General features: G+C 41.1%; 1 protein-coding gene and 1 long non-coding RNA gene across 19 annotated transcripts in view; one reads left to right on the top strand and one right to left on the bottom strand.

The window, feature by feature from the left end:
• The window catches only part of LOC124126522 (CUGBP Elav-like family member 2), a 232,324-nt gene that overhangs the window by 75,080 nt on the left and 129,291 nt on the right, over nt 1-27,953 (bottom strand). Inside the window, exon 1 of one of the 18 annotated variants that reach the window (XM_046490077.2) lies at nt 20,202-20,481. The exons of the other annotated variants lie outside the window; for them this stretch is intronic. Within the exon in view, the coding sequence (XP_046346033.1) occupies nt 20,202-20,224 (23 nt within the window). The 5' untranslated portion in view covers nt 20,225-20,481. Of the gene's footprint in view, nt 1-20,201; nt 20,482-27,953 lie in introns of those variants that run through there. 18 annotated transcript variants of the gene reach the window in all.
• On the top strand, nt 2,255-6,958 carry LOC125373073. The gene is made up of 2 exons (XR_007218307.1): nt 2,255-2,907; nt 6,720-6,958. It is a non-coding gene; the product is annotated as an uncharacterized LOC125373073 (long non-coding RNA).

Genomic DNA, 27,953 nt, shown 5'->3' with positions numbered 1-27,953 from the left:
TATGGGGTTTACGATAATGGAAGGGGTCAAGGGTACACATTAATTTATGACCACCCGATGTTGGTGACAGTTATGGACTTCCAATATTTTCAGGATCCCCAGTGAACAATTCTTTTTAGTGTGTAGAGGGGCGGTCGGGGAGCCTACTGGTTAAAGCGTTCGCTCGTCACGCCGAAGACCCGGGTTCGATTCCCGACATGGGTACAATGTGTGAAGCCCATTTCTGGTGTCCCCCGCCGTGATATTGCTGGAATATTGCTAAAAGCGGCGTAAAACCATACTCACTTACTCACTTGGTAACAAGTTATCATTTGAGCGTCAACCCAAGCAACGGGTTCAACCTGCTTTAAACAATTACCCTGCCACTCACTTACTTTAGTGTTTAGAACCTGAGGTAGAACTGTTACAAATTAACTCACCCCCACACTTTCTCAAACACACACGCACGTATACACACCCACACACACGCACGCACGCACGCACGCACGCACGCACGCACGCACACACTCACACACACACACACACACACTGACAGGCTACTCGGTCCCCCACAGCTGCCCTAATTTGACACTGTTTACATGCAGAGAATTAACCCTGCTTCACTTAGTTCCGACCAACAACGAAACACTGTCGATACCTGATGAACCTAGACCACAGCCATTGTACAGAACAAACCTCAGACACGGCCTCGGTTAACCAGTTTAATGCTGGATCTTTGTCGACGATCTCGTTGACTGTCTTTGTAATGGAGCTTGGCGGAAACAGGCGTCCCCAGCCATGTTAAATATATATCATATTTCAGACCTGTCATGTTTGCATTATGACGACTTATAAATAGTCGTGGATCGCTGTCAGTGCTAAGGAGTGTCAAGACTCACAAACAATCTGTCAGTCAGCAGAAAAAAATATATGTTGACGATATTCGGTTCTTAGTTTACAGCCAGGTTAACTAAGATTTTTGAAACATTTTAAAGAAAAAAAGTATGTAGTCGTGTGCTACACATGTGGACATTGGGTAGTGTGTGTTTGTCGATATACAGCTCATTTCACCATATGTATGTAAACTACTGCCCCAGTGTAGATACGACAAGAGTTGTGTACACAGCTTAACGTCGATCTGTTAAAACGCTAAACGCTTATTCAGGTACGGAATATCAACAGTATTTATATCATGTTACAGTTTGAATCTGATAAAGACATAAAGGGCTGATCATAATCAGGACTTGAAAATGATGACATGTAGTTGAAGAAATAGGAAATACCACGTCAAGTAGGCCAGTATTATCTGTGTAAGACATCCTCATATTGCCACAGGAACATACGAGTCCATTCAATAAACTGTAAGATCTGAACTGAAATCAATAACTACAGTCTCATTATATCCGCAAATGTTTGGGTGAGTGGGTTGGGTTAACTTGCTTTGAGCAGAAGTTCAGTAGGAAAGCGTCAGACAAGAGTGAGTGAGTGAGTGAGTGAGTTGGGTTTAGCGCCGCTTTTAACAGTATTCCAGTTATATCGCGGCGTGTCAGCTTAATGTGGGAGGAAAGCCCGAAGTGATGCAGGTCTTAGACGTTTACCACTTCGGTGAAACCCACGAGCACGGGTATGGTGCTGACCAACCTAGAAACACAATTGGGGCGAACCGGGATTCGAACCAACAATCATAGGTTTCTGGCGTGCCCAAGGGACGCAACTCTGCACAGCGAATCGCGACATCTTAGACGACTGGGCCACCCGTGCCCCCCTGTCAGACAAGAAGTATTTTAGTTATTACAGCATGTTGATATGGGATAAAAACGCTCAGTGGCGCATTTCGATGACGCCGACCATTACGCTGAATCCATTGAGCAGGATGTTGTGCTGACAGGAAACAGTCATAACCGGATTGAATCTTATTAACACCGGATCCTGGAGGCTAAGGGAGGTAACTCCACATAACGAAATACGGTGCTCTTCTACAACCGGACCTTCTTGCATCTCGTAGATATTTAAACATCCACGTCTTAATTGTTTCAACTTCAGGTTTGTTTGTTTGTTGTTTTACGCCGCACTCAGCAATATTACAGCTATATGACGGAGGTCTGTAAATAATCGAGTCTGGACCAGACAATCCAGTGACTGACATCATGAGCATCGATCTACGCAATTTGGATACGATGACATGCATCAACCATGTCAGCGAGCCTGATCACCCGATCCCGTTAGTCGCCTGTTACGGCAGGCATGGGTTGCTGAAGACCTATTCTACCCCAGATCTTACCGGGTCGATTGACACTATTCAACTTTATAATAAGTGTGAGATACATGTTTACATAAAGTGGCCCGGAAAATGACATGCCTCAAATTAGGACAAGGAAAAGTATTAAACGATCAATTATTAAACTAATTTCAAACTTTATGGTTCCATAGTAGCTTGAGAAGGCTCAATGATACACATGACCTTTACACGAGCTAGAAGGAAAACTGTTCAAAAGTTTGCAAGCGAGAAGTGTATTAGGTCGAAAGTTTCCTCTGACTAAGCAGGTGCGCGTGTTTTAATGACACGAGTTGATTCAAATAGGCGTGAATGTCACTTGTGAACAAATTCAAGGACTAAAAAAAACTCGTCTTTCTATTCGACTGCGTGTGTGTTAGGCCATGACTGTATGCTCCCGCACTCTGAAGATCTGCTGTCGTGGCTTGTACCGGGTGGCATACAATAGCACCCCGTGGAGAGGATACACCTTGTTGGCAATGATCATGGATTAAAGGCACACCGAGAAAGCCAAATATATGAAGTACTGTGTCAAGCCGTGCAAAGGTACACTTCTGTTGAATGACCCCAGCCTAAATGGCCCTACGCACTCGTTCCGCTCAGCCACAAGGGATTTCACAAGCCTGATATCACAATGTACACCGTGTTGTCGCGTAAGTGTTTAGCGGGCTTCCGTGAACCCATGCTTACTTCAACAACACGCCCCCTCCTGTTTAATACCTCGGAAAAGAGGATTACATGAGGAGCGAAAGTAAACAGCCACGATCGTTCACAAAGAGGAAATTATTGGGGCACATCTTTAACATAGAGATACAACTTTACTTTGGTGTATTTGGGTTAATATACTAGAGACTAAAACGAGAACGGGGTTCATCAAAAGATGGGATTATAAAACGAAATGTCGAAAGTTAAAATTAAATGAAGTGTATAAATTCATTATTTTTTATCACCCAACCACTCACACCCCCTCCACATCGACATCTGCACATTCATCCTATTTAAAGGTTTCTAAATCATGTGAATACATTTACATAGTTGCGGCACCCGTGAAGATCCGGGGTAGAATAGGTCTTCAGCAACCCATGCTTGCCGTGAAAGGCGACTATGCGTGTCGTAAGAGGCGACAAGCGGGATCGGGTGGTCAGGCTCGCTGACTTCATTGATGCATGTCATCGAATCCAAATTTCGTGGATCGATGCTCATGATATCAATCACTGCTTGTCGGATCCAGACTCGATTATTTATAGACCGCCATCATATAGCTGGAATATTGCTGAGTGTGGCGTAAAACAACAAACAAACAAAACATAGCTGCGGCGAAGGTAAGGCCTTGACGTACCGTCAATGCTATTAGAGTTCCTGTTTGTCTCGAATGTACTAACGTGCGAGTACAATTAATATGGACACGCAGTTTAGAAAGTACAGTTTGCATTGTATACAACAACGAACATAAATCATTTTCATTTTCAATTCATGTTCGTTTCTTTATTGTTCCACATTTTACGACCACTGATGTTGACTAGAGGTGTGAATGATGGCGAGGCTGTCAGCGTACCATCTGGCAGTCAACTAATTGATCACCTTGCCCTCTTTAAGCCCGTGCCCGAGTCTCTAATGACTTCAACACAACCCTTTTCTTTATCGAGGTTTAAGAAGACAGAGTAAGGTTAACGATAATTTGTACGATCAAATTAAGCCTCAGTGCAATATTGATTTGCATTATAATAAAACATCGTTAAATGTGACCATGTGCCATGCCCGCCGCCACACGAGGAGCTGACCAACAGAGTCTAAAGTCTCCGTAATCTCAGGTTTAACGGCTAACGGAGAGTGTCCAAGCGTTGAGGCTGCTTTGTCAAACGGGGTCCGAATAACGTTGACGACGACGCGGAAATTTCTTGTACGTGCAGGAGTAACGTTTAAAGCAGGGTGAACCCTCTACTTGTAGGGGTAGAATATACAGTAAATTACGTTTATAAAGAACACGCTTATGGCGAAATGTTGGATACAACGAACTGTTTCTTGGTGCCGTCCATTTTCTGTTTTGATATTGTACATATGCTTATAACGAACTACGGTTATAACGAATTAAAATTAGTGGTCCCTTTGAGTTCGTTATAACCGTAGTTCACTGTATATGACTGGTGCACCGTTAACCGTTTATTCATAGGCAGGGTAATTGTTTAAAGCAGGTTGAACCCGTTGCTTGGGTTAACGCTCAGATGATAACTTGTTACCAAGTGAGTAAGTGAGTATGGTTTAACGCTGCCTTTAGCAATATTCCAACAATATCACGGCTGGGGACACCAGAAATGGCCTTCACACATTGTACCCATATCGGGAATCAAACCCGGGTATTCGGCGGGACGAGCGAATGCTTTAACCACTAGGCTACCCGACCGCCCCTTGTTACAAGGAATTTACAGGAATATAAATGGATGCAAGCCCATTTTAAAGTTAACCTATGCGACAGAAAATAACTCCCCAGTAAAAGGGAGAACCATTCTCCACTACCAGTGAACGTTTAGCCCCTTCTCTACTCCCCTCGATGCTCATATTGTCAATCACTGGATTGTCTGGCCCAGACTCACGTATTTACGCATGTCTGTGTTTGTGCTTCAATACAACTCACTATGTGGCATGTACACGTTGGTCTGTCCTTGAAGTGGCACAGCCGCTGGTTATAACTAGGTGAGGTGAGGTGAAATGGGGTTTAACGTCGCGTCCAAGATTATTGCACTTATATAGCGACGTGCATGTACGTGTGTGAGTTGGTGTGGCTGCTTGTACTAGTCCTGACTGATGCCGATTTATAGTGCTAGCTCACTGAGATACCATGCCGCAGTTTAACATGAATACCCCACTCAGACACAGTATACTGACTCCGAGCCGACCAGTCCTTGTTTTAGCCCCTTAATGCCGAGCGTCAGACAGGGTAACAACAAGTACCATATTTCAACGTCTTTTGGTATGACGCGGCCGGGGATCGAACCCGGACCTTCCGCTCTCCGGGCGGACGCTCTACCATTAGACCACGGAGGCGGTCCTGGTAATAACGAAGCATGCGTATGTAATGTTACCTAATGTTGTGTAATGTATGTTGCATGATTACCTTTCAAACTGGTAAAACAGCTCCTCACGACTAAATTATCCTGATTATTCTCTTCACGGAGATTAGATGACTCGCATTCCGTTTATAGATAATTGAAATCATGAATTTCCGAGACGGTGACATGATCGGTTCCTCGTTACGGGGGAAACCGGATTTAGATATCTTGTTTATCAATCAGGGTTTTCTCACGGACGTTCATGATTTGTATGTGAACAAAGACAAGGGAAATTTATCGTTAGTGATAATAATGCAGGATATTACTTTTACAATTCGCTTCGTAACTTAAGCATGAGTCATAAAGAATGGCAAAATAGTATCAAACTTAACACGGGGAGGATACGTTTAAGATTAAAAAAACCATAATAGATTTATACGTCAGTTTTACGAAGCAGACGGTACGATCATACGAGACAGAAGTAAATGTAGCGACAGTGATCAGGATAGATGGTTTAGAAGAGCTTCTGTTACACTACATGGATCATTCTATATATAAGTGAGTGAGTTGGGTTTAACGCCACTTTTAACAGTATCCAAGTTATATAACGGCGTGTCAGCTTAATGTGGGAGGAAAGACCGAAGTGCTGCAGGTCTCAGACGTTTACCGCTTCGGTGAAACCCACGAGCACAGGTATGGTGCTGACAAACCTAGAAACATAATCGGGGTGAACCGGGATTCGAACCAACAATCATAGGTCCGGCGTGCCCAAGGGACGCGACTCTGCACAGCGAATCGCGGCGCCTTACACGACTGGGCCACCCGTGCCCCTTATATGAACCAGGACAAGCCGCCATGTATGGGTACCAGAAAGTGTCGAATTTTGAAGTATGCAAACGTATGTCATACTACAACCACGCCATCTTAAACATAACTACATGGGTGAGTCTGCCTCATGGGCTAATGTGCCACATTTCCGATGCAGAGGTATCCCCCTTAGCTTTGCCAGGATCCGGTGATCATTGGTCACTCACTGGATCGCTTAGCCCAGACTGGGTTATAGACAGCCTGACGTAAAACAGTTCGAGAATTGCTGACCGTGAGCGCGAAACGACATTCTGTCGCACCCACACTCCTCCCTCAACATGGCATTGTACCAAACAGCAAGGCAGTATGTACATACAGTTTCTCAACGTTATTTGTGATGTCACTCCGCCCTGATCGACCACCGGCGTCTTCCCCACATGTCAACTCATGTCAAGAGAAACACGACACCATGTAAATACCATTATGTCACATTAATCCGATCGCATCTCACAAACAAGTCCTTAAACCCGACACACACGTTCCGGGGACCTAAAGCCGAGAGTCTTGCAGGCATTTAACATCCGGGCACTCATCTATGATATCTCCTGCAGGTTTCAAGTGCGCTGTCAGACGTTATAGACAACGAAAGGCGATATAGAGGGAAGGGACATGCTATCAGGTTCACGGAGTGATGTCTTCAAGAAGGAAATAGCTATCTAATGATTGAAACTGGGGCATGATAACGAGGTAAAAATATATTCGTGAAAAACATTTTTGTGAAGTTATCTGAAGCCTGTGCTCAATAGAAACTCCATGTTGTTAAAGTCTCATAAAAGTCCTCTCTATCGTTGTTTGTGTGTCAATTATTTGTACTGCTTAATTTAAGTGTCTGGATGGTGCTAGGGGCAATAAAGTATCTCGTTAATATGTCAGACAAAGATCACGAAACTATTAAAGGTAAGATCTGGTAAGTTTGGTCAGGTACAAGTTATACGTCTTATTTAACGCCGTCTCGCTTACTCTGAACCATTCACTCTCTCACTGTCCTGAAACATTCATCTAGGTTATGCCTCAACTTTCCAGGTTCTTGATGTACATAAAAAACATCTCCTCACAAGATGGTGAAGCTGCTTGAGAGAGAGAGAGAGAGAGAGAGAGAGAGAGAGAGAGAGAGAGAGAGAGAGAGAGAGAGAGAGAGACGAGGACGAAAGTTGGAATTCATTTACGTATTTTAATGTCAACCTTATATATTTGACCTTCGGCTTCATGACAAATTTTAGTAGGAATATGTTGTGCTATGTTAATCTACCGTCTTTCCTCATGCAATATTGGCTTAACTGGTAGAAAAGGAGCCCTTCCTTTAAGCACTATCAAGTATAAACAATGTCGGCTAGCAGGTATTTCTTGAAAATGTCAATCATTTTTCCATGAGTGTGTGTATTCTTCATAAGTTGAGGCCACAGCTTCGTTATATACATGATCTTGTCGAGAGTTGCTGAAAGAATTTGCCCTTTAAGACTTGATCGACATCTGACATATGAGGGGTTTTATGAGCATACGTCTTGCCGACGAGGATAGTTATCAGTGGCTGTTATGACCTTGACTGGTCTCAGTGTGTTGCATGCTAAACGTAGGAGCTTTCAACTCAGTTGAGGATGGCATGGATAGAGATGGTATTGTTAACCTTGTGAACCATTCAGTAACATTTAACATGTTGGGATTTAGAACAAAGGACTTTAGCAAATATGAATAATAAATTAAGTCCTTCATTTCCTTTGTTTATGAGACAAATATGAAAAATCATTATTTTTCCCAAGAATTTCCGTAATTGCACAGAGACAAATATGAATATAAGACATTTTAAGTGAGTGATTTCAGAAGCATCTCTTATACATCGCAGGGCAAATATCAATATGAATATACCATGAATGTTACATGTCCTGTGCATCCTTGGGTCACAGGGGCAAATATTAAAATAATAACCTAGAAAATTTCAGTTCGCAAGTAAACACTTTACGTCACAGAAGCAAATATAAACATCAGATCCCTGGACATTTCCCAAGTATCTTCAATACATCACAGGGTCATATGGATATTACCGAAAATATACTTCCAATGTTACATTCAAAAGGAACTATTTCATAGGCATCAGAACAGCAAAGTTTGAATTAAAAATTTGGGAATTTGATGTTTTCTTATCTAAATCTATAAGATAAAGGCGTTTTCCAATCATCATAACAAACTCGGTAAATACTATAACACATTTATTTTTTGTTTGATCTGCCATTTCTCAGACATAGCTCTCATCTCTCAACATCTTCCCAGAACCAACCTGTTTAGCAGTGTTGCCATAATCGTAAACAGAAGATAATGTTACCCCCATAATAGCTTATTTGTGAACAAAGTAAAATTACGAACTAAGCCTCCGGCCTACGTTGCGCGTTTCGTAGCTTTAAGAGTGAAGCAACACCCGTGGATCGCCTGAATTAGATAGAGCCAGTACGCAAGTTGGCAACTTGCACTGCGAGAGTGCTTTCTCCACAGCTCCATACACTGGCTCTTTGCGACTTCTCTATTTAAATGCAATTGAGAAAATTACATTCCACGCTGTTGAGAGTTGCTAGTCTTTAGGGTCATACTGACAGAAGGGAAAGACAAACAGGTATTTCGGCCCACCGGAAACTCCGTTTCCATAGAAATTGAGATAATCAAATAAAATCCACATCGATCTGACAAGGATTCACGTTGCGAATACCTTAGGGTGCCTTGGAAACAACGCAATTACTAATATGATTAAAGCAGACAGTGTTATGTAATTAATCATTTGGATCGATAAATCAAAGTTCCAGGCGTCAGAGCAGACCAGCAGAAACAGATGGTGTGGGCTCTGATTGGTCAGATTGTCTCCGCCATTTTGGTTACTACGGGGAATTGCGGTAATAAGTTACATTTTCGTATCGGAAAATCAGTTAAATCCTCTGTTTGCGACACAAACGAGCCTACTTTGGTTTCGCACATTATGGTTGTAAAAAGCAAAGCAGATTATGGTCAGGTCGTGAGCCACGATTAAGGGCATGTATCTGATCATGCTTAATCCTTGTTTCATGGAAAATATGATGCATTTTGTGTCATAAATTTTCTCACCATGATTTTATGAGAGACATTTTCGGCCAATTGGTTCTTTATAATCTATAAATTGAGTAGAAAAACAACATCTCTACAAGGTTGAAACATCGACATTTGTTCCACAAATTGCGTTTCTGTCCTAATTATATTTCGTCCTTTCAGTTTCAGGGTAGATACATATTTAACGTGTTTAACATAGTGTTTGTTGGTTTATATTTGTAATGAAAAAACTCACCACCAAAAGAAAACATATGGAGAAATATGTATGTTAAGAAGCAATGTTTCCAATGTGTCCCACTTTATGACCAAACTAACAATCAGTGAAGTGTTACCACAGTGTCATTATTCTAATCGCGACATGCTGCACGTGACTTCCAAATTTTACACCCTAATCCTGAGTCTGGAACTATGACGTCACATGTGATGCGTCCATGAGCGTCGGTTTACACACCATAACGGTTTGTTTGTTTGTGCATCCAACCAATCTGATATCTCTTGTAAATGAGTAATTCTTCATATATTAACAAACATGAATGGTGTAGGCGTTTCTTTTGTCGGTGAGTATAGTCACTTAACATAGAATACAGAATACGGAGGTCCATGTCATTCAGTAATATCAACACTTGACGAATAGATAACAATGAGCCCGGCACATCCGGCATGTTATCACGCACCGTATCCGGTGTCACGTGATATGAGGACGCGTTGATGGGCAGCACCCTTGGCGGGAGAGTGAGTGAGGGAGGTTAATCAATCTTCGAAACATACCACAGTGGATGATAAAGTGTGCTTTCACGGATGCACGTATTCACATATCCCGACAGATAAATATTACGACCCAACACTAGGCCATTACTCCATCCCCACCCAAACAAGCACTTATATCCCAACCCAAGCTCCACAACCCACATGGACCTAGTGGTTATCGGTTGGTTAAAATAACTAGATGAGTTTAATTGGACGGGGACATCTCTGCGTTGACTTTTCAGACTGAATGCTTTCAGTGTCCATCAATTAAGCGTGATTTAGTTGCACAGTCACTGTTAGACGTCACTCACTCACTCACTCACTCACTCACCAGTTTACACATGGCGACGCTCGGACAGAAACTACAACATCACAGAACTGCAAAAATACATGTTAATGATAGAAACGTGCATGGGCATACAGGACAACCCTGTGCAATCCCTATCATAACGTTCATAATACTCACTCTGACTGAATGATTGAATGAGAACTTTTCCTCACATAGATTCTAAAATCCGACCTCTTTGTGTTTGTCTACGCATCACTTCCGACCGATTTGTCTCACATTCCAATCAATTGAAATGAATTGTTTGAACTCGATTCGACTCCGAGTGCTTTTGTATTGATTGTGGCCTGTCGGCAACAACGTGAGTTGCCTAAGGATGAAACATGTATAAGTGCCATTAATATTTAACGATCACTTGTGGAAATAATATATTTAACGACTGTAACAAAACTACTTCCTCCATAACGACAGCTTCTACAAGAAACAAATCCTTCTTCTTCACGACATGCCCATATTTAATTATAATTGGATAAAGTTGACAAAAAGATAAAAAGCGAATTGCATTTAATAAATTTCGTCCTTAGTTGCTTCCATATTAGCTTTTAAACAAAACTACGCTCCAAAAATACTTTCAAATAGCATGGTACCGTTATTTAATAACAATATTCTGTTTTCAGTGAACCTTTTCGACGCGAGAAACCTGAAACAGGTTAACTTGGCCTTCGTTCTCATTGAAAATACATACAAACATCTTACTTGCACAAAATCAATAACGTACTATTTTCATAACGGTGTACTCTGCGTGCTGGGGAAGCCTCGACGATATTCGATTTGTCCAAGGAATGATTATACATAAGATGTAGGATACCATACTATGGAGATCCAATCACTCAAAAAGATAAAAAAAAAGAGGACTGCAATGAAAATAGTTCTTCGTAATGAACGGCAAATAAAAACGCCATGCTTGATTTAGCATCAACTGTCAAGTCCCCCTTTCACTGATCCAGCCTGGTATTTCAATAATAAGGCTGGAATAATGAATTCTGTATGCATGGTTATTTATTTACGACATACTTTCAGGGATCAGAGATATCAGTATCGATGGTAGCAATTCCAGAATAAGTAACAACTGCATTGAGCAATATTCCAGCATTATGACGGAGGTCTGTAAATAATCGAGTCTGGACCAGAGAATCAAGTGATTGACATCTTGAACGTCGATCTACGCAATTGGGATCGATGACATGCTTCAAACCAAGTCAGCGAGCCTGACCACCCGATCCCGTTAGTCGCCTCTTACGACAAGCATGTGTTGCTGAAAACGGGTATACTGACATGTAGTGATGCAATGAGAGGTATACATAAGGCTTGTATACCCCTGGTACCTCAATAAGACAGAACCGCCTCCGTGGTCTAATGGTAGAGCGTCCGCCCGGAGAGCGGAAGGTCCGGGTTCGATCCCCGGCCGCGTCATACCAAAAGACGTTAAAAGATGGTACTTGTTGTTACCCTGTCTGACGCTCGGCATTAAGGGACTAAAGCAAGGACTGGTCGGCTCGGAGTCAGTATACTGTGTCTGAGTGGAGTATTCATGTTAAACTGCGGCATGGTATCTCAGTGAGCTAGCACTATAAATCGGCATCAGTCCGGACTAGTACAAGCAGCCACACAAACACCCACACGTACATGCACGTCGCTATATAAGTGCAATAATCTTGGACGCGACGTTAAACCCCATTTCACCTCACCTCAATAAGACAATGTAAATAACAATGCCAAAAACATTTTTTACACAACAGAAAGGAAATCTCTGCTAAAAGCAGAATCTATTGTACAATTTCGACTATGTAGTGCATATTCCACACAAAAGTGTTACCGACATGCCGGCTGCAGGAACCACTGATGAATATGTTTGACCTGTCATGCAGGGTTTGATGTATAATACAATGAATCAAACAATGTACTGGCTGTTTTCAAAATGATTGCCGTTATACCTTGTTCAGTCCTTATCAGATTCGATTTTACCAAAGAACTTTCCGACCTTGTGGTTGGAGGGCAATTAAGCCGGATTAGCTTAATTGTATTCATACATTGGACGTCGACAAAGCCTTTTCACTCTAGGCAAGAAACACTACACCGCGGAGTGATATTTGATCCACCCGAGTGAGATGGCGGGGTTAAATGACCCTGAAAGTGACCTTTCCGAGTACCGGGTACCCCTTAAATATGTAATCAGATCACGACGACTTTGTGGGAACGTTCGCGAATGAAAGAATACATAAATTCCTATTTCTTGAGTTTGGGGTCCATGTTGGATTCCTGTAAATCTACAGCCGCTGAATACAACCGACAAATGTGCTCAAATCGCGTGAAATAGTCCTACTCGGCCGTGTTTATGTGGATGTTAAGCCGGAGTATTTCCGGGGGTATAATCACATATAATCACCCCACCAGGTTTGTCGGCAGTTAGTCTTTTAATGATCACTGTTATTGACTTATACTGCTTTGGAGGGGCTTAAAGGCAAACCGGTCGATTCGGAAGGTCGTGTGTCTTATTTTATTTCGGTTGTAATTGATGGCTCAGACAACTGGCGGCATTAAAGGGAGGTATTGTTTTAAGCTAGTGATCTTGATACAGTTTATCACACGTGGCTGTTTGAAAGCGCGTTGGAACATTTATCAACCAGTTGGTCCATAAAAAGTGTGTCCTCTGCAATGCAATGTGCCACGGTAACTGTGGTCGATAAGTAGATACAAAGTGCACAGAACAGGCTACTTAATCCTGTCTACGGTTTAGGTAAGGAAATGAGCAAAGGTGCACAAATGCGCCAAGACCTTCTACAACATCGTATACTTTACGTCTCCATCGGCTACAACATCTACTACCACAGTCAGTGTTACCATCACGCACGTTGCTTCAATTGCGTTGTTGCTGTTGCTGGTAGTACTGTCCCCACTGCAACGACCACAATCAATAGTTATTCTTTCTGATGCTTCTGTTGTCGTCAATAGTTATTCTTTCTGATGCTTCTGTTGTCGTTAGGCTATTGCTTATCCTTCTTCTGTAATTGCGATCACAACGACAACTACTATAAGTGCTACTACCACTGCTATAGACTAACATCTAGTTTCTGAAATGAACATATATTAATGATAAATTCTAGTTTTAAAATAAATAAAAAAGAGCCCAGAGACGTTCATCATTTTCAAAACTGCAGTAATCTAGTAATCTAGACTTGCCAAATATTATAGACTTACATGGGCTATATAGGATATATATTTCAGGGTATTTCTACTACTACTACTACTACTACTACTACTACTACTACTACTACTACTACTACTACTACCACCAACCAACTACTACTACTACTACTACTACCAACCAACTACCACCAACCAACTACTACCACCAACCAACTACTACTACTACTACTACTACTACCAACCAACTACCACCAACCAACTACTACTACAACTACTACTACTACTACTACTACTACTACTACTACCAAAATAATAGATACAACTACTGCTTCTATTACGACTTTGACTAAAACGTCTTTTCTTACATCTTCGAATTTCACCCCGTGCGTCAAATTCCAACACTTTAAATATATTTCGTAGAACCCCAACATCAAATCAAATTGACGGAATGGTGTGTGTGGTGTCATGGATGACGAAATAGATTTGTCCCTGTCAGGTAAAATGAGAAGGAAATGTTTGTTAGAATGACGTGAAGGATAATATATCTTGCACGAGGGGAACCATATACCTGCATATTATGGTGTAGATCAACTTTCAACGCAAGGCCAAAAGAAATATCATGTTTCAGGTTCTGACACGTCCTTTTCAGTCTCTCGCGTTGGACTTCTTCAGAACGTACAAACTGATGTTGTACGATGCCCCCCGTTTCTGTGCAGATTGTGTCTGTCTGTCTGTTTGTCTGTCTGTGTGTGTGGAAGATGAAGGCTTCAGGGGCTTGTCGAGTGCAGTTTTGACACCACTCAAGTGTACATGTATGAATCGCTGCGTAAAGGGCATTTAACACTCATGACAACCATATTTCCCCTCCAGAATGTTGATGTAATGCAAGTGAGCTTGTCAAGAGATAAAAAAACAGCTCAGTCGTCGATGCCCCCGGCCAAACCAAAAGAACCAGGGTGCTGTTGTACAAAGCTATCCTAGCGTTGAGGTCATCGTAACTCCCATACCTTAACATAGACTTATGACAGTCGTAGCGCTAAGGTTGTTTTGTACCACGGCACCCAAAAACATATTACACATAATACTAAGGAAGGCGGTGGGGTGGGATGCTAATCAAGCCAGTAGTTTCCACACAACACTAAAAAGTAGTTTCAGCACGACACTTTAATCCATCATGTCACTAGACGGAACACAAGACCGCCTCACATACAATACCGTCACTAGTGAGTACACTTACCCCTACCAAGCGATGCATAAAGTAAAAGTGTATTGCTCATGTTCGGGGCTCGTTTCTTTGTACATCATGTTCTGAATCTGTATATTGGTGCACATTATCGTGCTGTAATTTGATGTTCTATCAGGCACTATCTCCTCAAATGATCTGCTCATAAAAGTTTACTCATTTGGGGGCCATTTTTTTTTATCACAACCAGAGCATAACGGCCTCGGGAGATGTGAAGGATGGCTTTTCTACTAAAGTAGATAAAACATGTGGGGTTATCAAGACAGGATATGTCCTCAGTACCCTCTGCTTGCCGTCAGAGATGAAGAACATTATTATCTGGGGCAAGGTGTATATATAACCTGGATGTGTCCTATGGGCATCGTAACGGTGCTCAAGGTATCAATCACAGGTTTGCTTGTCCAGGAGTCTATATACAACGGGACTAATAATGACTGCACTCAGCAATATTCGACCTTATCACGGCAGTCTGTATATAATCGAGTTGACCAGACAATCATGAGCATCGATCTACGCAATTGGGATACGATGACATGCATCAACCAAGTGAGCGAACTTGACCACCCGAACCCGTTAGTCGTCTCTTACGACAAGGATGGGTTGCTGAAAAGGGTCATACTCACATGTAGTGATGTGCAATGAGAAGCGTACGAGCAAAACAAAATAGTATTCCCAAAAACAAGTTTGAACATGATGTATGTATCACAACTTGATATTTACGAGCGCGTAACTCAGAACTCCTCCCTTTTCTTTGAAGAATAAGTGCACTTGAGTTAAACTGGGCTTAAGGCTCTTCAGACTAACACCTAAGTATTTCTACATATTTTAAATTTAGAAAAATTTCAATGCGAATTCTTCCTGACAGTTTTAAAGTTTATTCCATAAATTATGGTGAACCTTTCTGGTTAAAACCCCCACTAGATAGATCAAGCAGTGCAGCGTGAGACGGAAAGCAAGGTAAACCGAGGTTTGACTTTCTCCGTGACACAAAATGTACACGCATTAAAATAAACCTGATCTATCTTGACAAGTGTTCTCTGTGTGCACATCTAAACGATTGATGAACTCATAACTTCATAAAGTCCTCTTAATTATTATGACGTATCAGTTTTAGACTATGAGTAATCTAACTGGATTATTAGAAGTGACTAATTCTTCTCAAATCACATTTTTTTAAGAATATGAACACCTGACGCCATACACACGATAGACTTTGACATTTGTACTATCAGTGAGCCGTTCTTGAGTCATACCACGCGACGCGATGGCAGTTATATGTATCAACATGTATCTAGTTCTAACGCAATCATTAAAGACATTACACTGAATAACAGAAATGTAAACACCTTTGCGTGATTGGAACTGTGGACATACTGCATGTAGACATAGTTCTTCGAGGGACATCAAAAAGACACTGAAACATCATAAGATTCAGGCTTTCGCCACAGTTACCATGACTACAGTATCATTTCATCTTTATCACAAAAATCTGTTTTATGGAAGATAAATCTGCTCTCTGTCAAATGGACATGAGATAATGAAAATGGTAAAAACGTTTCACGACTGGTTAAATAAATGCATATTTCTAGGAGGATGAAGATGACATGGAATTGTCAGAGAAGTAGTCAGTGGATCGGCGCCCCTCATAGACGTCCTGCGAATCACTTCAAGAATCCCTGAAAACAAAACTAATTTCAATCCTTAAGAAATATAAAAGTGCTGCAAGGATAGCAGGATGTTGCAATGGTAGCGCTGTCATGATCTGTGAAACACTTCAGTGGCTACAAGCCTTCATTATCATACTATCAATAAGAGATTCTTGTTCAAGCCGTCTAGGTGGAAATACATGCTGATTAAGCAAGGTCTGAATGTGACCTATCCAGTTTTTAGATGGCCCATAGACTGGGCTCCAGTCTATTGATTTCTGACATGAGCAGAGGTGATTACGCATTCAACTGACCTAGTCCTTCAAACCGAATCGTGCCCTGGCATAAATGTGCCAGTGTTAATATAGCATGACGTGGTATGAAGTCACAGAGTTGCATTGGTTTTTTTTGTAAATGAGTTCAAAAGTGCCACAAAAATATTAATCGTTGGAAAACGTACTAATAATTAAAGTAAGACGATAAAACTAACGTGAATGCTTCAGAACAATTAATTCAGATAGCGTTCGTGAAGGTTGATGAGATAAGGTACATTCAAAGCCTGTCGAAATGAGAATGAATATTTTCGTAAAACTTAAATATATAATTTAATACCTCCACAGCTGTACGTGGCAGAACGTTATGAAATACTCCAGACTGGGGAATGCGGATGTTGTTTCACGCAGCAGTCACAATATCCAGCAAGAGCGGCCGTAAATCACCCAGTTTTCACAGGACAAGCCAGTGGTGGATAGCATGAACACCAACACATGCCATCGGGGCACGTTGACACACAAAGAGCCACGTCACAGAAGCCAAACCTCCCGGTGGCCATTTTAATGGGGTTGTATGACAAGGGCGGTGTAATGGGGACCTATTCTCAACCAGAATACCCACAAGGGCGATGTAATGGGGACCTATTCTCACCCAGAATACCCACAAGGGCGGTGTAATGGGGACCTATTCTCACCCAGAATACCCACAAGGGCGATGTAATGGGGACCTATTCTCACCCAGAATACCCACAAGGGCGGTGTAATGGGGACCTATTCTCACCCAGAATACCCACAAGGGCGATGTAATGGGGACCTATTCTCACCCAGAATACCAACAAGTGCGGTGTAATGGGGACCTATTCTCACCCAGAATACCCACAAGGGCGATGTAATGGGGACCTATTCTCACCCAGAATCTCCACAAGGGCCTTACGAGGTCTTGACTACAGTGAATGAGTGAGTATGGTTTAACGCCGCTTACAGCAATATTCAAGCAATATCACGGCGGGGGAATCTAGAAATGGGCTTGTCACATTGTATCCACTTGACTATAGAATTCAAATACAACGAGAGAGTTAGTTCAAACGGCATTATTACAATACACCATGTAAGACATGTAACCACGTGCACATTTCTTATAGGTAATATGGTCTAATAACGATACAAATGCCACATAATTTCCATTTATCCAACGCCTTAGCTAGACGCTACTGTATTTACATTGGTTTGATAAAAATGGAATATTTCGTTGGAACTTATAATACAAACGACAAATCCCTTTCCATAATCATAAGAAATCTCTGCAAAAAGCAGAGTCAATTGGACGCTTCCGACAGTACGCATGTGTTTACGAATCACTATCAAATACAGGTGTTCGCGAAAAGGTTAGAGTATCCTGCCCGCCGGGGCCTCGCGTAACAAACACATACAAAGGCAAGTCAATATTCAAAAAGTAAAAAATAAATCCTTTGAAATAAATGAAGAATGTATTTATTAGTTCCAGCTACAAACAAAAAGGGTAATTTAAAGAGAGCACTGTACATGTAGGTGGAAACATCAATCTTGTTTTTTTAATATTTAAACAATATAGGATGGGCTGATGTGAATTGAAATATGTTCTCTACGAATGGATCTGTGACTGCACGCGAGAAGAAGATATTACACTCAAGATGCCATGCGTCTTGCGTCTAGAATGAAGCAACAAGTCTCAAAAAGTACAAAGCGTGTTAAACATGAACATCATCTAAAACACGACAACGCAAGAAAATATGAGTCTTCAATCAGCTACATTATTGGCCGCCTTGGTCCCAATCGACCAACAACTATTAGTCTCAACCCCGGACGTGTTTATGAGCCACTTGTCACCCGATGCGGTCAGTGTAACTAGCGTACGTTCAATATATTTGATTACATTATTCCGTGAATGTGCGCGACCACTGTTGTTAATTATATCCTGACGACATTGTTATCGCCATCGGGTAATTAGCAGCTTCTGTCCATGTGTGGTTTGCACCACGAGGCCTCGTGATCGTATTCAGTTATTATCCATCACAGTCGCCATAATAGCGTGGACCGGAAGTGACACTTTTAATGGCCCTTCGCCTCGGTTGCGCAGTGCGAAAGGTCAAGCAACCGATGCAGAACCTAGTCCTGTTCGGCGTTGTCGATTAACGCTGTCAGCAACTCCATAATGTAGTGACTACCTTTCAGCATTAATCCTCACCTGGGCGGGAAGCCGACGTGCAGCACTACGGGAAATGTCACAGGTGCCAGAGAGTGATTATCTGTATCGCACAGCCAATCAAGATGGTGATTAATGTTAACACTGGCCTGTACACACCGTCAATGGCATATGGTTATAATGTTATACCAACACATTCAATAAACGTGTGGATACAGGTCAAACAATGGTTATTATTAGTCTGACAAAAACAATCCACACAATTTATTGTGTTCTGAACACTTGAGTGTGTACTTTCAACGCCACAGTTATCAGACCACGATATTAAGAGTATGTTGTGTTTGTTTAGTTGTTTAACACTGCACGCAGCAATTCTCCAACCGTATGGCTAATAATCGAGTCAAGGCCAGACAGCCCAGTGATTGATATAATGAATAACCACCCACGCCGTCGGGTACAATGACACGCAATCAACTAAGTTATAGCCCGACCATCCGATTCATGTCAAGACCTATAAAGATCCAGGTCAGAATTGGTCTTCAACAACCCATGCTTGTCGCACCGGGTGGTGATGTTAGTCGACTTTATTGGTGTATGTCATCGTATCCCAAATGCAAAGATTGATGCTCATGGTGTCAAGCACAATATTGTCTGATCCAGAATCGATTATTTACAGAGCGACGTCATATAGCTGAGATATTGCTGAGTGCGGAGTTAAACAACAAACAAACAGTTAGATAACTCTTCCGACTGGTATAGGTTGTTGGGGACCAATTCTAACATGAAATCTCCAATGGTTTGTACAATGATTCTTATATGTCCATTCATAAAGTTTCACATAGACATTTAACATTCATTTCTACACACATTTACCAATTATACATTCCAAGCGGTTTTCATCATCTATAATATGTAGAGCTCTCGGAGAACCCATGCTAGAAGATATAACACGTGCAAGTTTCTATGGTTGCACGGTAAAGGCAGATGCTGAAACCAATCCCATTGATATTAACAGAGATAATATCTCTTCGTATGTCTTTTCATCGGGTTAGAATACCACATCTCTGTGAGAGGTACAATGTAGAATGGTATAAGTTACCAACAACCCAATCAATGCTTGTTTATAAATAGATACGCTATATCCCTCTTAACACCTTGGCCTTTCACCACGTGCCAAAACCCCACTACCAAGGAGCGACCAAGGGCAATGCATTCTCCTAACAAGCTTTGGTTCTGCAGTAAAAGTTTAAATGGCCCGACAAAGACGTTACGTCACACAGTCGTATATCTAAACACCAGTTCCCACAGAGTAAACATCCGTCAATGCATGGGTTCCACGTGGTTGTCGCAGACCTAAAAGAAACAAAAGCAGCAAGCGTCTTACCTTGGGAAAGCCTGCGTATACATCCTTTGCCTAGATCCTCCTCGCTAAATCCGTCAAGCAAAAAGCTAGGTATAGCTGCTTGAGGAAAAGCCGATGTATTGTGTCCGCGTGTTGAAGCCGAGATAAACTCAGACCCAGGGTCAAACCGGCTTGGCAAAGAAGGTGATAGGGAAGCGTCGAGTCCTTCACAATTCAACTAATCTCAGTCATAATAATAAACTTATCTGATAAACATGTGATGGTCTAACAGCGAAGGGACAAGTTACTGTGACACTTGTCCACAATCTTAGCTTGCCAGCAGTGTCAATGACATAAGGGCATAACTGTCAGCGGTAGAGTACTTTATTGCCGTCACAGACCTCTCTCTCCGGAAAAGGGCTCGAACATTGTGGTAATAGGTGTTGTGTTTAAGTTAATATAATTATTACAGCAATACGCCTGTGAGGTATACCGCCCACTAAGATCAGGTAGTTTATGTTTTTTTGAGATAACGTTGATGCCACCATGATATATCAGTCTGCACTGAAACAATATGATAAACATGTTATCAGTGTAGTGACCGCCTCAGTGGTCTAATGGTAGAGCGTCCGCCCGGAGAGCGGAAGGTCCGGGTTCGATCCCCGGCCGCGTCATACCAAAAGACGTTAAAATATGGTACTTGTTGTTACCCTGTCTGACGCTCGGCATTAAGGGGCTAAAACAAGAACTAGTACAAGTAGCAACATACGTGTATGCACGTCGCTATATAAGTGCAATAATCTTGGACGCGACGTTAAACCCAATTTCACCTCACCACCACGTATCACTGTCGTACTTTGGTAATCACGTCCTGCTTCAAAACAGGTTGAATTTGTGTGATAGAAAGTTAACTTTGACGTCATGTGACATCATTTTACAGGTTTTCGATAATCAAGGTACCTTGCCCCATATCTGTGTTCGATGATGGACGTATTATTTTTGGCAGTTGAAACTACCACAGCTTCTGCTATTACCACTATTGTTACTTCCACAGCTGCTGTTGATGTTACCATGACCACTATTGCTACTTCCACAGCTGCTGTTGATGTTACCACTACCACTATTGCTACTTCCACAGCTGCTGTTGATGTTACCACTACCACTATTGCTACTTCCACAGCTGCTGTTGATGTTACCACTACCACTATTGCTACTTCCACAGCTGCTGTTGATGTTACCACTACCACTATTGCTACTTCCACAGCTGCTGTTGATGTTACCATGACCACTATTGCTACTTCCACAGCTGCTGTTGATGTTACCACTACCACTATTGCTACTTCCACAGCTGCTGTTGATGTTACCATGACCACTATTGCTACTTCTACAGCTGCTGTTGATGTTACCACTACCACTATTCCTACCTCAACAGCTGCTGTTGATGTTACCACTACCACTATTGCTATTCCCACAGCTGCTGTAGATGTTAATAAAAGCGATAAAAAACATTTCCATTATCATAAAAAAATCTATACTAAAAGCATCGTCCATTGTATGATTCCGACTATTGATAAGCATGTTACCCGTGAAGATCCGGGCTTGAATGGGTCTTCAGCATCCAGTGCTTGTCGTTAGGGGCGACTACCGGGATCGGCTGGCTAGGGTTTGTGCCTCGTTAAAAAACTAACAAACAAACATAAGGATGTATCAAAGAATCACTACCAAATAGTGATGATACCTGGTGTTCTCGAAAATGTGAGCGCATCCTACTGCACCTCAGGCACCCGTCACAAACACATGCAAATGGAAGTCAATTGTTCACCTGAACATATGGTACAAGTTAAAATAGGGAACTGCATCGAACATCATTATAGTCATTGAGACGTCAAATTTGGAAATGCCCTTCGCATGTCTACCATAAAACTTGTTGAAAGCTTTACCGAGGTCTCGCATGCTCTAACTTTGATCAAACAACTTTTCCCAACTACCGTTGGCGCGTCTAGAGCTGTTGTTGATGTTGCAGCCATTACTATGATCAACACCATTCCGGTTGATCCAATTATGTGTGTATGACTTTGGCATCTGGTACTATTTACTGCTGCAAATACTGTGCACATATTTTATTACTGATGGTTTTTCATCAACTATGTTTACTTCCTGCGGCTGGAGCACATGTATACCAACACATAGTCTCCGTTATAATGTTTTATATATATATAAGATTACATAAAATAATTCTAGAAAGGAACCCATAAAATCTCATAATTTCACAGGGGATGAGTACAGGCCGCGGTAGACTAACACATAGTCAATGAAAACACGTCTTTAAGATAATTATATTATTTTTTCTTCGAAATCTTTCCTCTTCTGCGGTTTTCATATGTGGAATTAAGCAAACTAGAATTGGTTAGTTTGATCTAGACTTGCCTAGGATTTTAAGAAAAAAATATAAAAAATATAAATTCCACAGTCAAGGCGCAGGACTAAGGCCGCGGTAGCTGGAGTGATTGTTTTTAAAATACATTGTATATGCTCTGGGCCCATTTGCACAAAGCGATCTTAGCGCTAATCTTAACCCATACTTTAACAGAGGCTTACAATAGTCTTAGCGCTAAGATCGTTTTGTGCTAGTGGGCCCTGGTGTAGAGAGACTGCTTATGCTGTTATTGTTGGTGTGTTACAACTTTCAAACATATCAAAGTCAGTATGCCAGTGTGCAGCCATTAAAGCCAACCCAATGTACACGCCCCGCGTGCTTTAATCATCACAGCCACATAAGGCGACCCGCAGGAGATATTATACGGGACCAATATCAAGGTCAAATAGATTTTTATCACCAAGCACACACACACACCCTAACTTCCTCATGTTGATAATGTCAGCCATACAATTCCTGTCTTACCCTCAGATTCAAAACATGACTAACCGTCTTGCATTTTTCTCGTTCAGCATGAATGATAAAACTTTTGTTGAAATAAATATACATACAATTTTTCATGTCATGGTGTGTTTATGTATATCCCCATATGCTCTACATACAGACGTACGTAGCAGGCATGCAATGGCTGCCTTCCCTATATATAACTACTTACCAAGATGGTCCAATATCTAACAATATCGATTGCCATAATGGATAGTCAGCTAATCCTATTAAGGTGCCCGAACAAATGAATCCGAAGCAGAAATGATTTCATTTCACGAACAAAATGCTATAATTGATTAAAAAGGCATTATACATTCTCATTTTTAGGTGCATTTCAGCTTTTGTGAGGACCCTTTATATAACTCTGACTGACCTCGGCGGGAAAGTGAGATCGAGTTGTATTCGATAGCTGCATTATGCAAGCATCGGTGTCGTCATTACAGAAGTGCTTTCGTTGAGGTAGAAGAACTCATCTATCAAATCAATCATTTCCACTGGCTAACATTTCTTCGACCTGCAACACATAAATGGACAGTAAAGGAGAGCTTATTAATACAAGTGAAAGACTATACCTATTATTGTAAATACCATAGACAGCGAATGACTTGATGATCTTAGTCAAGCGTTTAACAATACTTTAAGGTATCACGTAAGCTGACATTCCACATAAGCAGTGTGTGTATACGAATAGGTATGATCATATGAGGCTAGATGAGAAAGAGAAAGCCTCCCCGGGAGCTGATGTTAACATTTAGTGACCTTGAGTTTTACGTCACCCCAGCACTATTCCAACAATATAACAGCGGGGTTAAACAGCGAAGGGCTTTTCGCGAACACCTATTTGACACATGCTCATGACATAGTCGGAATCGTACAATCGACTGGTTTGGGCAGAGATTTCTTCTGAATATGGAAAGGATTTTGTATTTACACACTGTACTCTCACTCGGGTATTCGGCTTGACGAGCTGACTAACTGAGATATATTTTCTTCCCTCTAATGTGCTAGCAAGCGAGGCTAGTCAAATAGCCTTTCCTCTGATATGCTAGCAAGCGAGGCTAGTCAAATAGCCTTTCCTCTGATATGCTAGCCAGCGATGCTAGACAAATGACCTCCCCACTGATACGCTAGCCAGCGATGCTAGACAAATGACCTTCCCCCTGATATGCTAGCCAGCGATACCAGTCAAATGACCTTCCCACTGATATGCTAGCAAGCTAGGCTAGTCAAATAGCCTTTCCTCTGATATGCTAGCCAGCGATGCCAGGCAAATAGCCTTTCCTCTGATGTGTTAGCCAGCTATGCTAGTTAGTCAAATAGCCTTCCCACTGATATGCCAGCAAGAGATGCTAGTCAAATAACTTTCTCACCGATGCACTAGCCAGCTATGCCAGTCAAATACACCCCCCCCCCCCCCCCCCCCCCCCGATGTGTTAGCCAGCTTTGCTAGCTAGTCAAACAGCCTTGCATTTGATATCTAGCCATCGATGCCAGTCAGACAACCTTCCTCTTGATAGCCAGTCCAGTAATTCTTTCGTTATTAGTACACACATCTAAAGCGTACTCGATTGAAACTGATGTCGGTGATATGTATTAAGTCATCGTATGCATCTAAAACATCGCTCAGCAATAATGAAACAGTGATCCATTCCGTTTCATGAAGTGAATTGTCATGTTATATACACACCTGTACTTTGACCCATAAGATATTCACTGTTGGACAATTTATGTGGTCAGCATTCCACTTTTGCAATAAAAATTCATGTTGCATTTTTTATGACAAAGTTAGTGAACCGAGATACGGATAGATAAATCTAAATCCATCCCAGTGCTTTGTTATGTTCAAAATGCATCAGATTATATTAGCATACCGAATACATTAGCGGGCTGGCAAGGATGATATCAGCACCGTTTTGAAGAAACGTCTCATACACTGTACCCCTCTAACATTAGGTTAACTGAAACGGCTGTATATATGAATATATATACTTGCTGGAGCCAATGGGTGCCTACGCATGTCAGGAATACCATTAATCTAAGTTGGAAACTGAAGTCTAGAGTGTGAATATGAAAAACAAATTTAACTTGACGACATGCATCATAAAAGTAGGAGAGTAACCCACTGCATGATTTATGTTCCCATGCATTAGTATATTCGGTTCATTTCAGCAAAAAAGTGTCAGCTGTGGCAATCATAATGGATCACGCCGAGATCTAGACAATACGACCATGTTCTGAGTACCCCAAACTGATTTTATGATTAATACAATCAATGTGAATGTATTTGTTTAAATCTGTTTAATTCCCCAAAGCAATAAAACTGTATGCATGAAAGAGATTCATAGAACGATAACCGATAACTTCAATGAAATGAAAAAATGTCATATGCCTACAGTATGATTGATTATGTCGATGCGTGCAACTACAGAAATGGTTAATTTCTTCACAGCAATGCTATCGTTACGCACTTTGTACAGAATCAAATAGGAGACGCATTCAAACACAGTGTCAGCACAAAGAGAGCGTTCAGTACAAGTTATTGTCCGAGAAACGTTTTTAACTGAAAGAACAAACAAACAAGGACATATCCTAATGATCCGTGAAGCTAACCTGGGTATGTCGATATTAAGCCGACATTCTAGCACCAAAACATCAATGATTGTCGCTTTTGTTGTTTGGGAAAATGTTGTCACATTCGAATAACCACAAAACGTCTGTGAAACCGATCGTAACAGGTGCTTCCTTGACCTAGCAATGATAAAAGGGATCTGTGCAAGAATACTTAGGAAATTACAGTCTGCTTGTCATACGGTGGATACATCAGGCCATGTGTTTAACATCGGCCAACGTGTATAGGTAGCTTGGTTGCAGACAGAGACGCAAGTATATTAAGATATATGTTACTGTTTAGAGTGAAGTGGTGATGTGAGTAGAACACCAGACATGGATACAATAGACATTTGTGCTGGAAACAGTGATGGGGAACCCATTTCAGGACGTGGGGAGGTCTATGAACAACCATCATTATCAGTTTAACCTAAAAAAAGGGGGTTTGCTTCCAGAAATATACAAACTGCGCAAACATATTAAGGAAGTATGGCTGAACACTATGTTGATAGGTGATGCTTGTTTTGGAGAATGCTATGATATGTGTGGTATGATATATCTGCTTAGGAGCCACTTAACACAACAGTTTCCCAGACAAACATTACGCGTTATCTGCTATGCTCATTGCAGGGTCAACGCAGATGTCATAGATCATCTAAATGAAGGCATTTGGAAGAGCCGTATCGAATGAATCCTTTGTCTCGTGCAAAGCAAATGGCTTCTTGATAATGAGCATGGATATTACTGTTGTTCATTAATTAATAAAAACAAGAATAATGACTCTAGTCGTAGAAGCATAAACATTATAAGAACATTGATCAACCAAAAGTTGGATTTTCAGGAATAAAATGTTTTACAACATGAGCATTTTTACAAATCTACAACGATGTTTTTGGAAATGTCTCTTTGTATTGCATCACAAGCCGAATAAATGATACTTATATCCAAGTCCAATTTTACAAATTAGCCCAAATTGTAATGAATATTTAACCCAAGCACACCTGACCTGAATGAGTACATTGTAAATTATTTCCAATTACATATTAAATTACAGTTACAGTTATATATTTCTCCTGTTCGAAAAATAAATTCTTTGTAAAAAATATAAATTGAACTGTTGTTTTCCGCCCATATTTGAAAATAAATAAATTAATGACCAATTCGTGACCATCTTCAGCCAAAGGCCTAACGACCTGGTAAAAAGTCATTAATTATTTCGTGATATCGTGTTCTCTATGGTCGAAGCCATTATGCTATCGAGTTTCTCTATGTAGGAAGAGACATAAAGATGAACCACGACATTAACAGTAAAACACTGCACGGCAGTGGCACCTGGGGGATTGGTACAGGAGAATAGTTTGATCATGTTTCATATGCAATATATACAATCAGTAAATGACAAGTAGATGAACTATTATTATGAAATTAAAACACAGTTTCAGCTTCGTGTTTTGTTTGCTATAATCAACATATCGCAAATTCGATATCAAATTTAAATAAGTATTGCAAAATATAAGAAAGAAATATTAAAATGAGTTAATTTAGTAAAGGGATTTGATAATTTTCAATAATTTTGTTTGCTTTTTAACAACTTTTTTCGAAATGTTTCCGAGTATTAGTCTTTATAACAAGTAATATTATAATCTCCTGATAGATCTATTAATAGTTTGATAAGAAGCAGTGACATCTTCTTGCGCTAACGTCAATGGACAAATTAAATGGGCTTTGAAAATACCGGTTTTCTGAGGCATTACTTCGTCAAACCCTGCTGAAAATCGTTAAGCCATCAAACGTGTCCCGTTTCCTAGCAATAAGTGTAATTTGAGAGAGTAAAAGGAAAACTTAGTTCCCAAAGTCGTGTGAAAAACCCGAAATGGCGCAAGGTGAAGACGGAAAGACCCACAATACATTTCCAGTGACGTCACCCTCGCTTCGTCTGGAACCCGGAATTAATTGCCTGCTGGGTCTAGCAAATCAGCCACATTAACGTGAGATCAGGCTTTTTCATACATGTATGTCATCAATTTGAACAGTTCATTACAAGAACTATACAAAAAGCTATATTTGATGCGTGGTGCCTAGCTGTCTCGTTCCCTTGTTACTCTCCTACTGGTCTATATATAAGTAATAATGGGTAATTTGGGCCAATGTTGTATATTGTGAATATAATTCGTTTCCATCTTAATACAAGTTGCATAGACATCATTAGCAATCGTTAAGCTTACCACAAGCGGTTTCCTAAATTGTACAATCACATATAGCCT

Source organism: Haliotis rufescens, unplaced genomic scaffold (assembly GCF_023055435.1).
Source record: "Haliotis rufescens isolate VD_foot unplaced genomic scaffold, xgHalRufe1.0.p SCAF_5, whole genome shotgun sequence".
NCBI lineage: Eukaryota > Metazoa > Mollusca > Gastropoda > Lepetellida > Haliotidae > Haliotis > Haliotis rufescens.
This window is presented reverse-complemented; position numbering and strand designations above follow the sequence as displayed.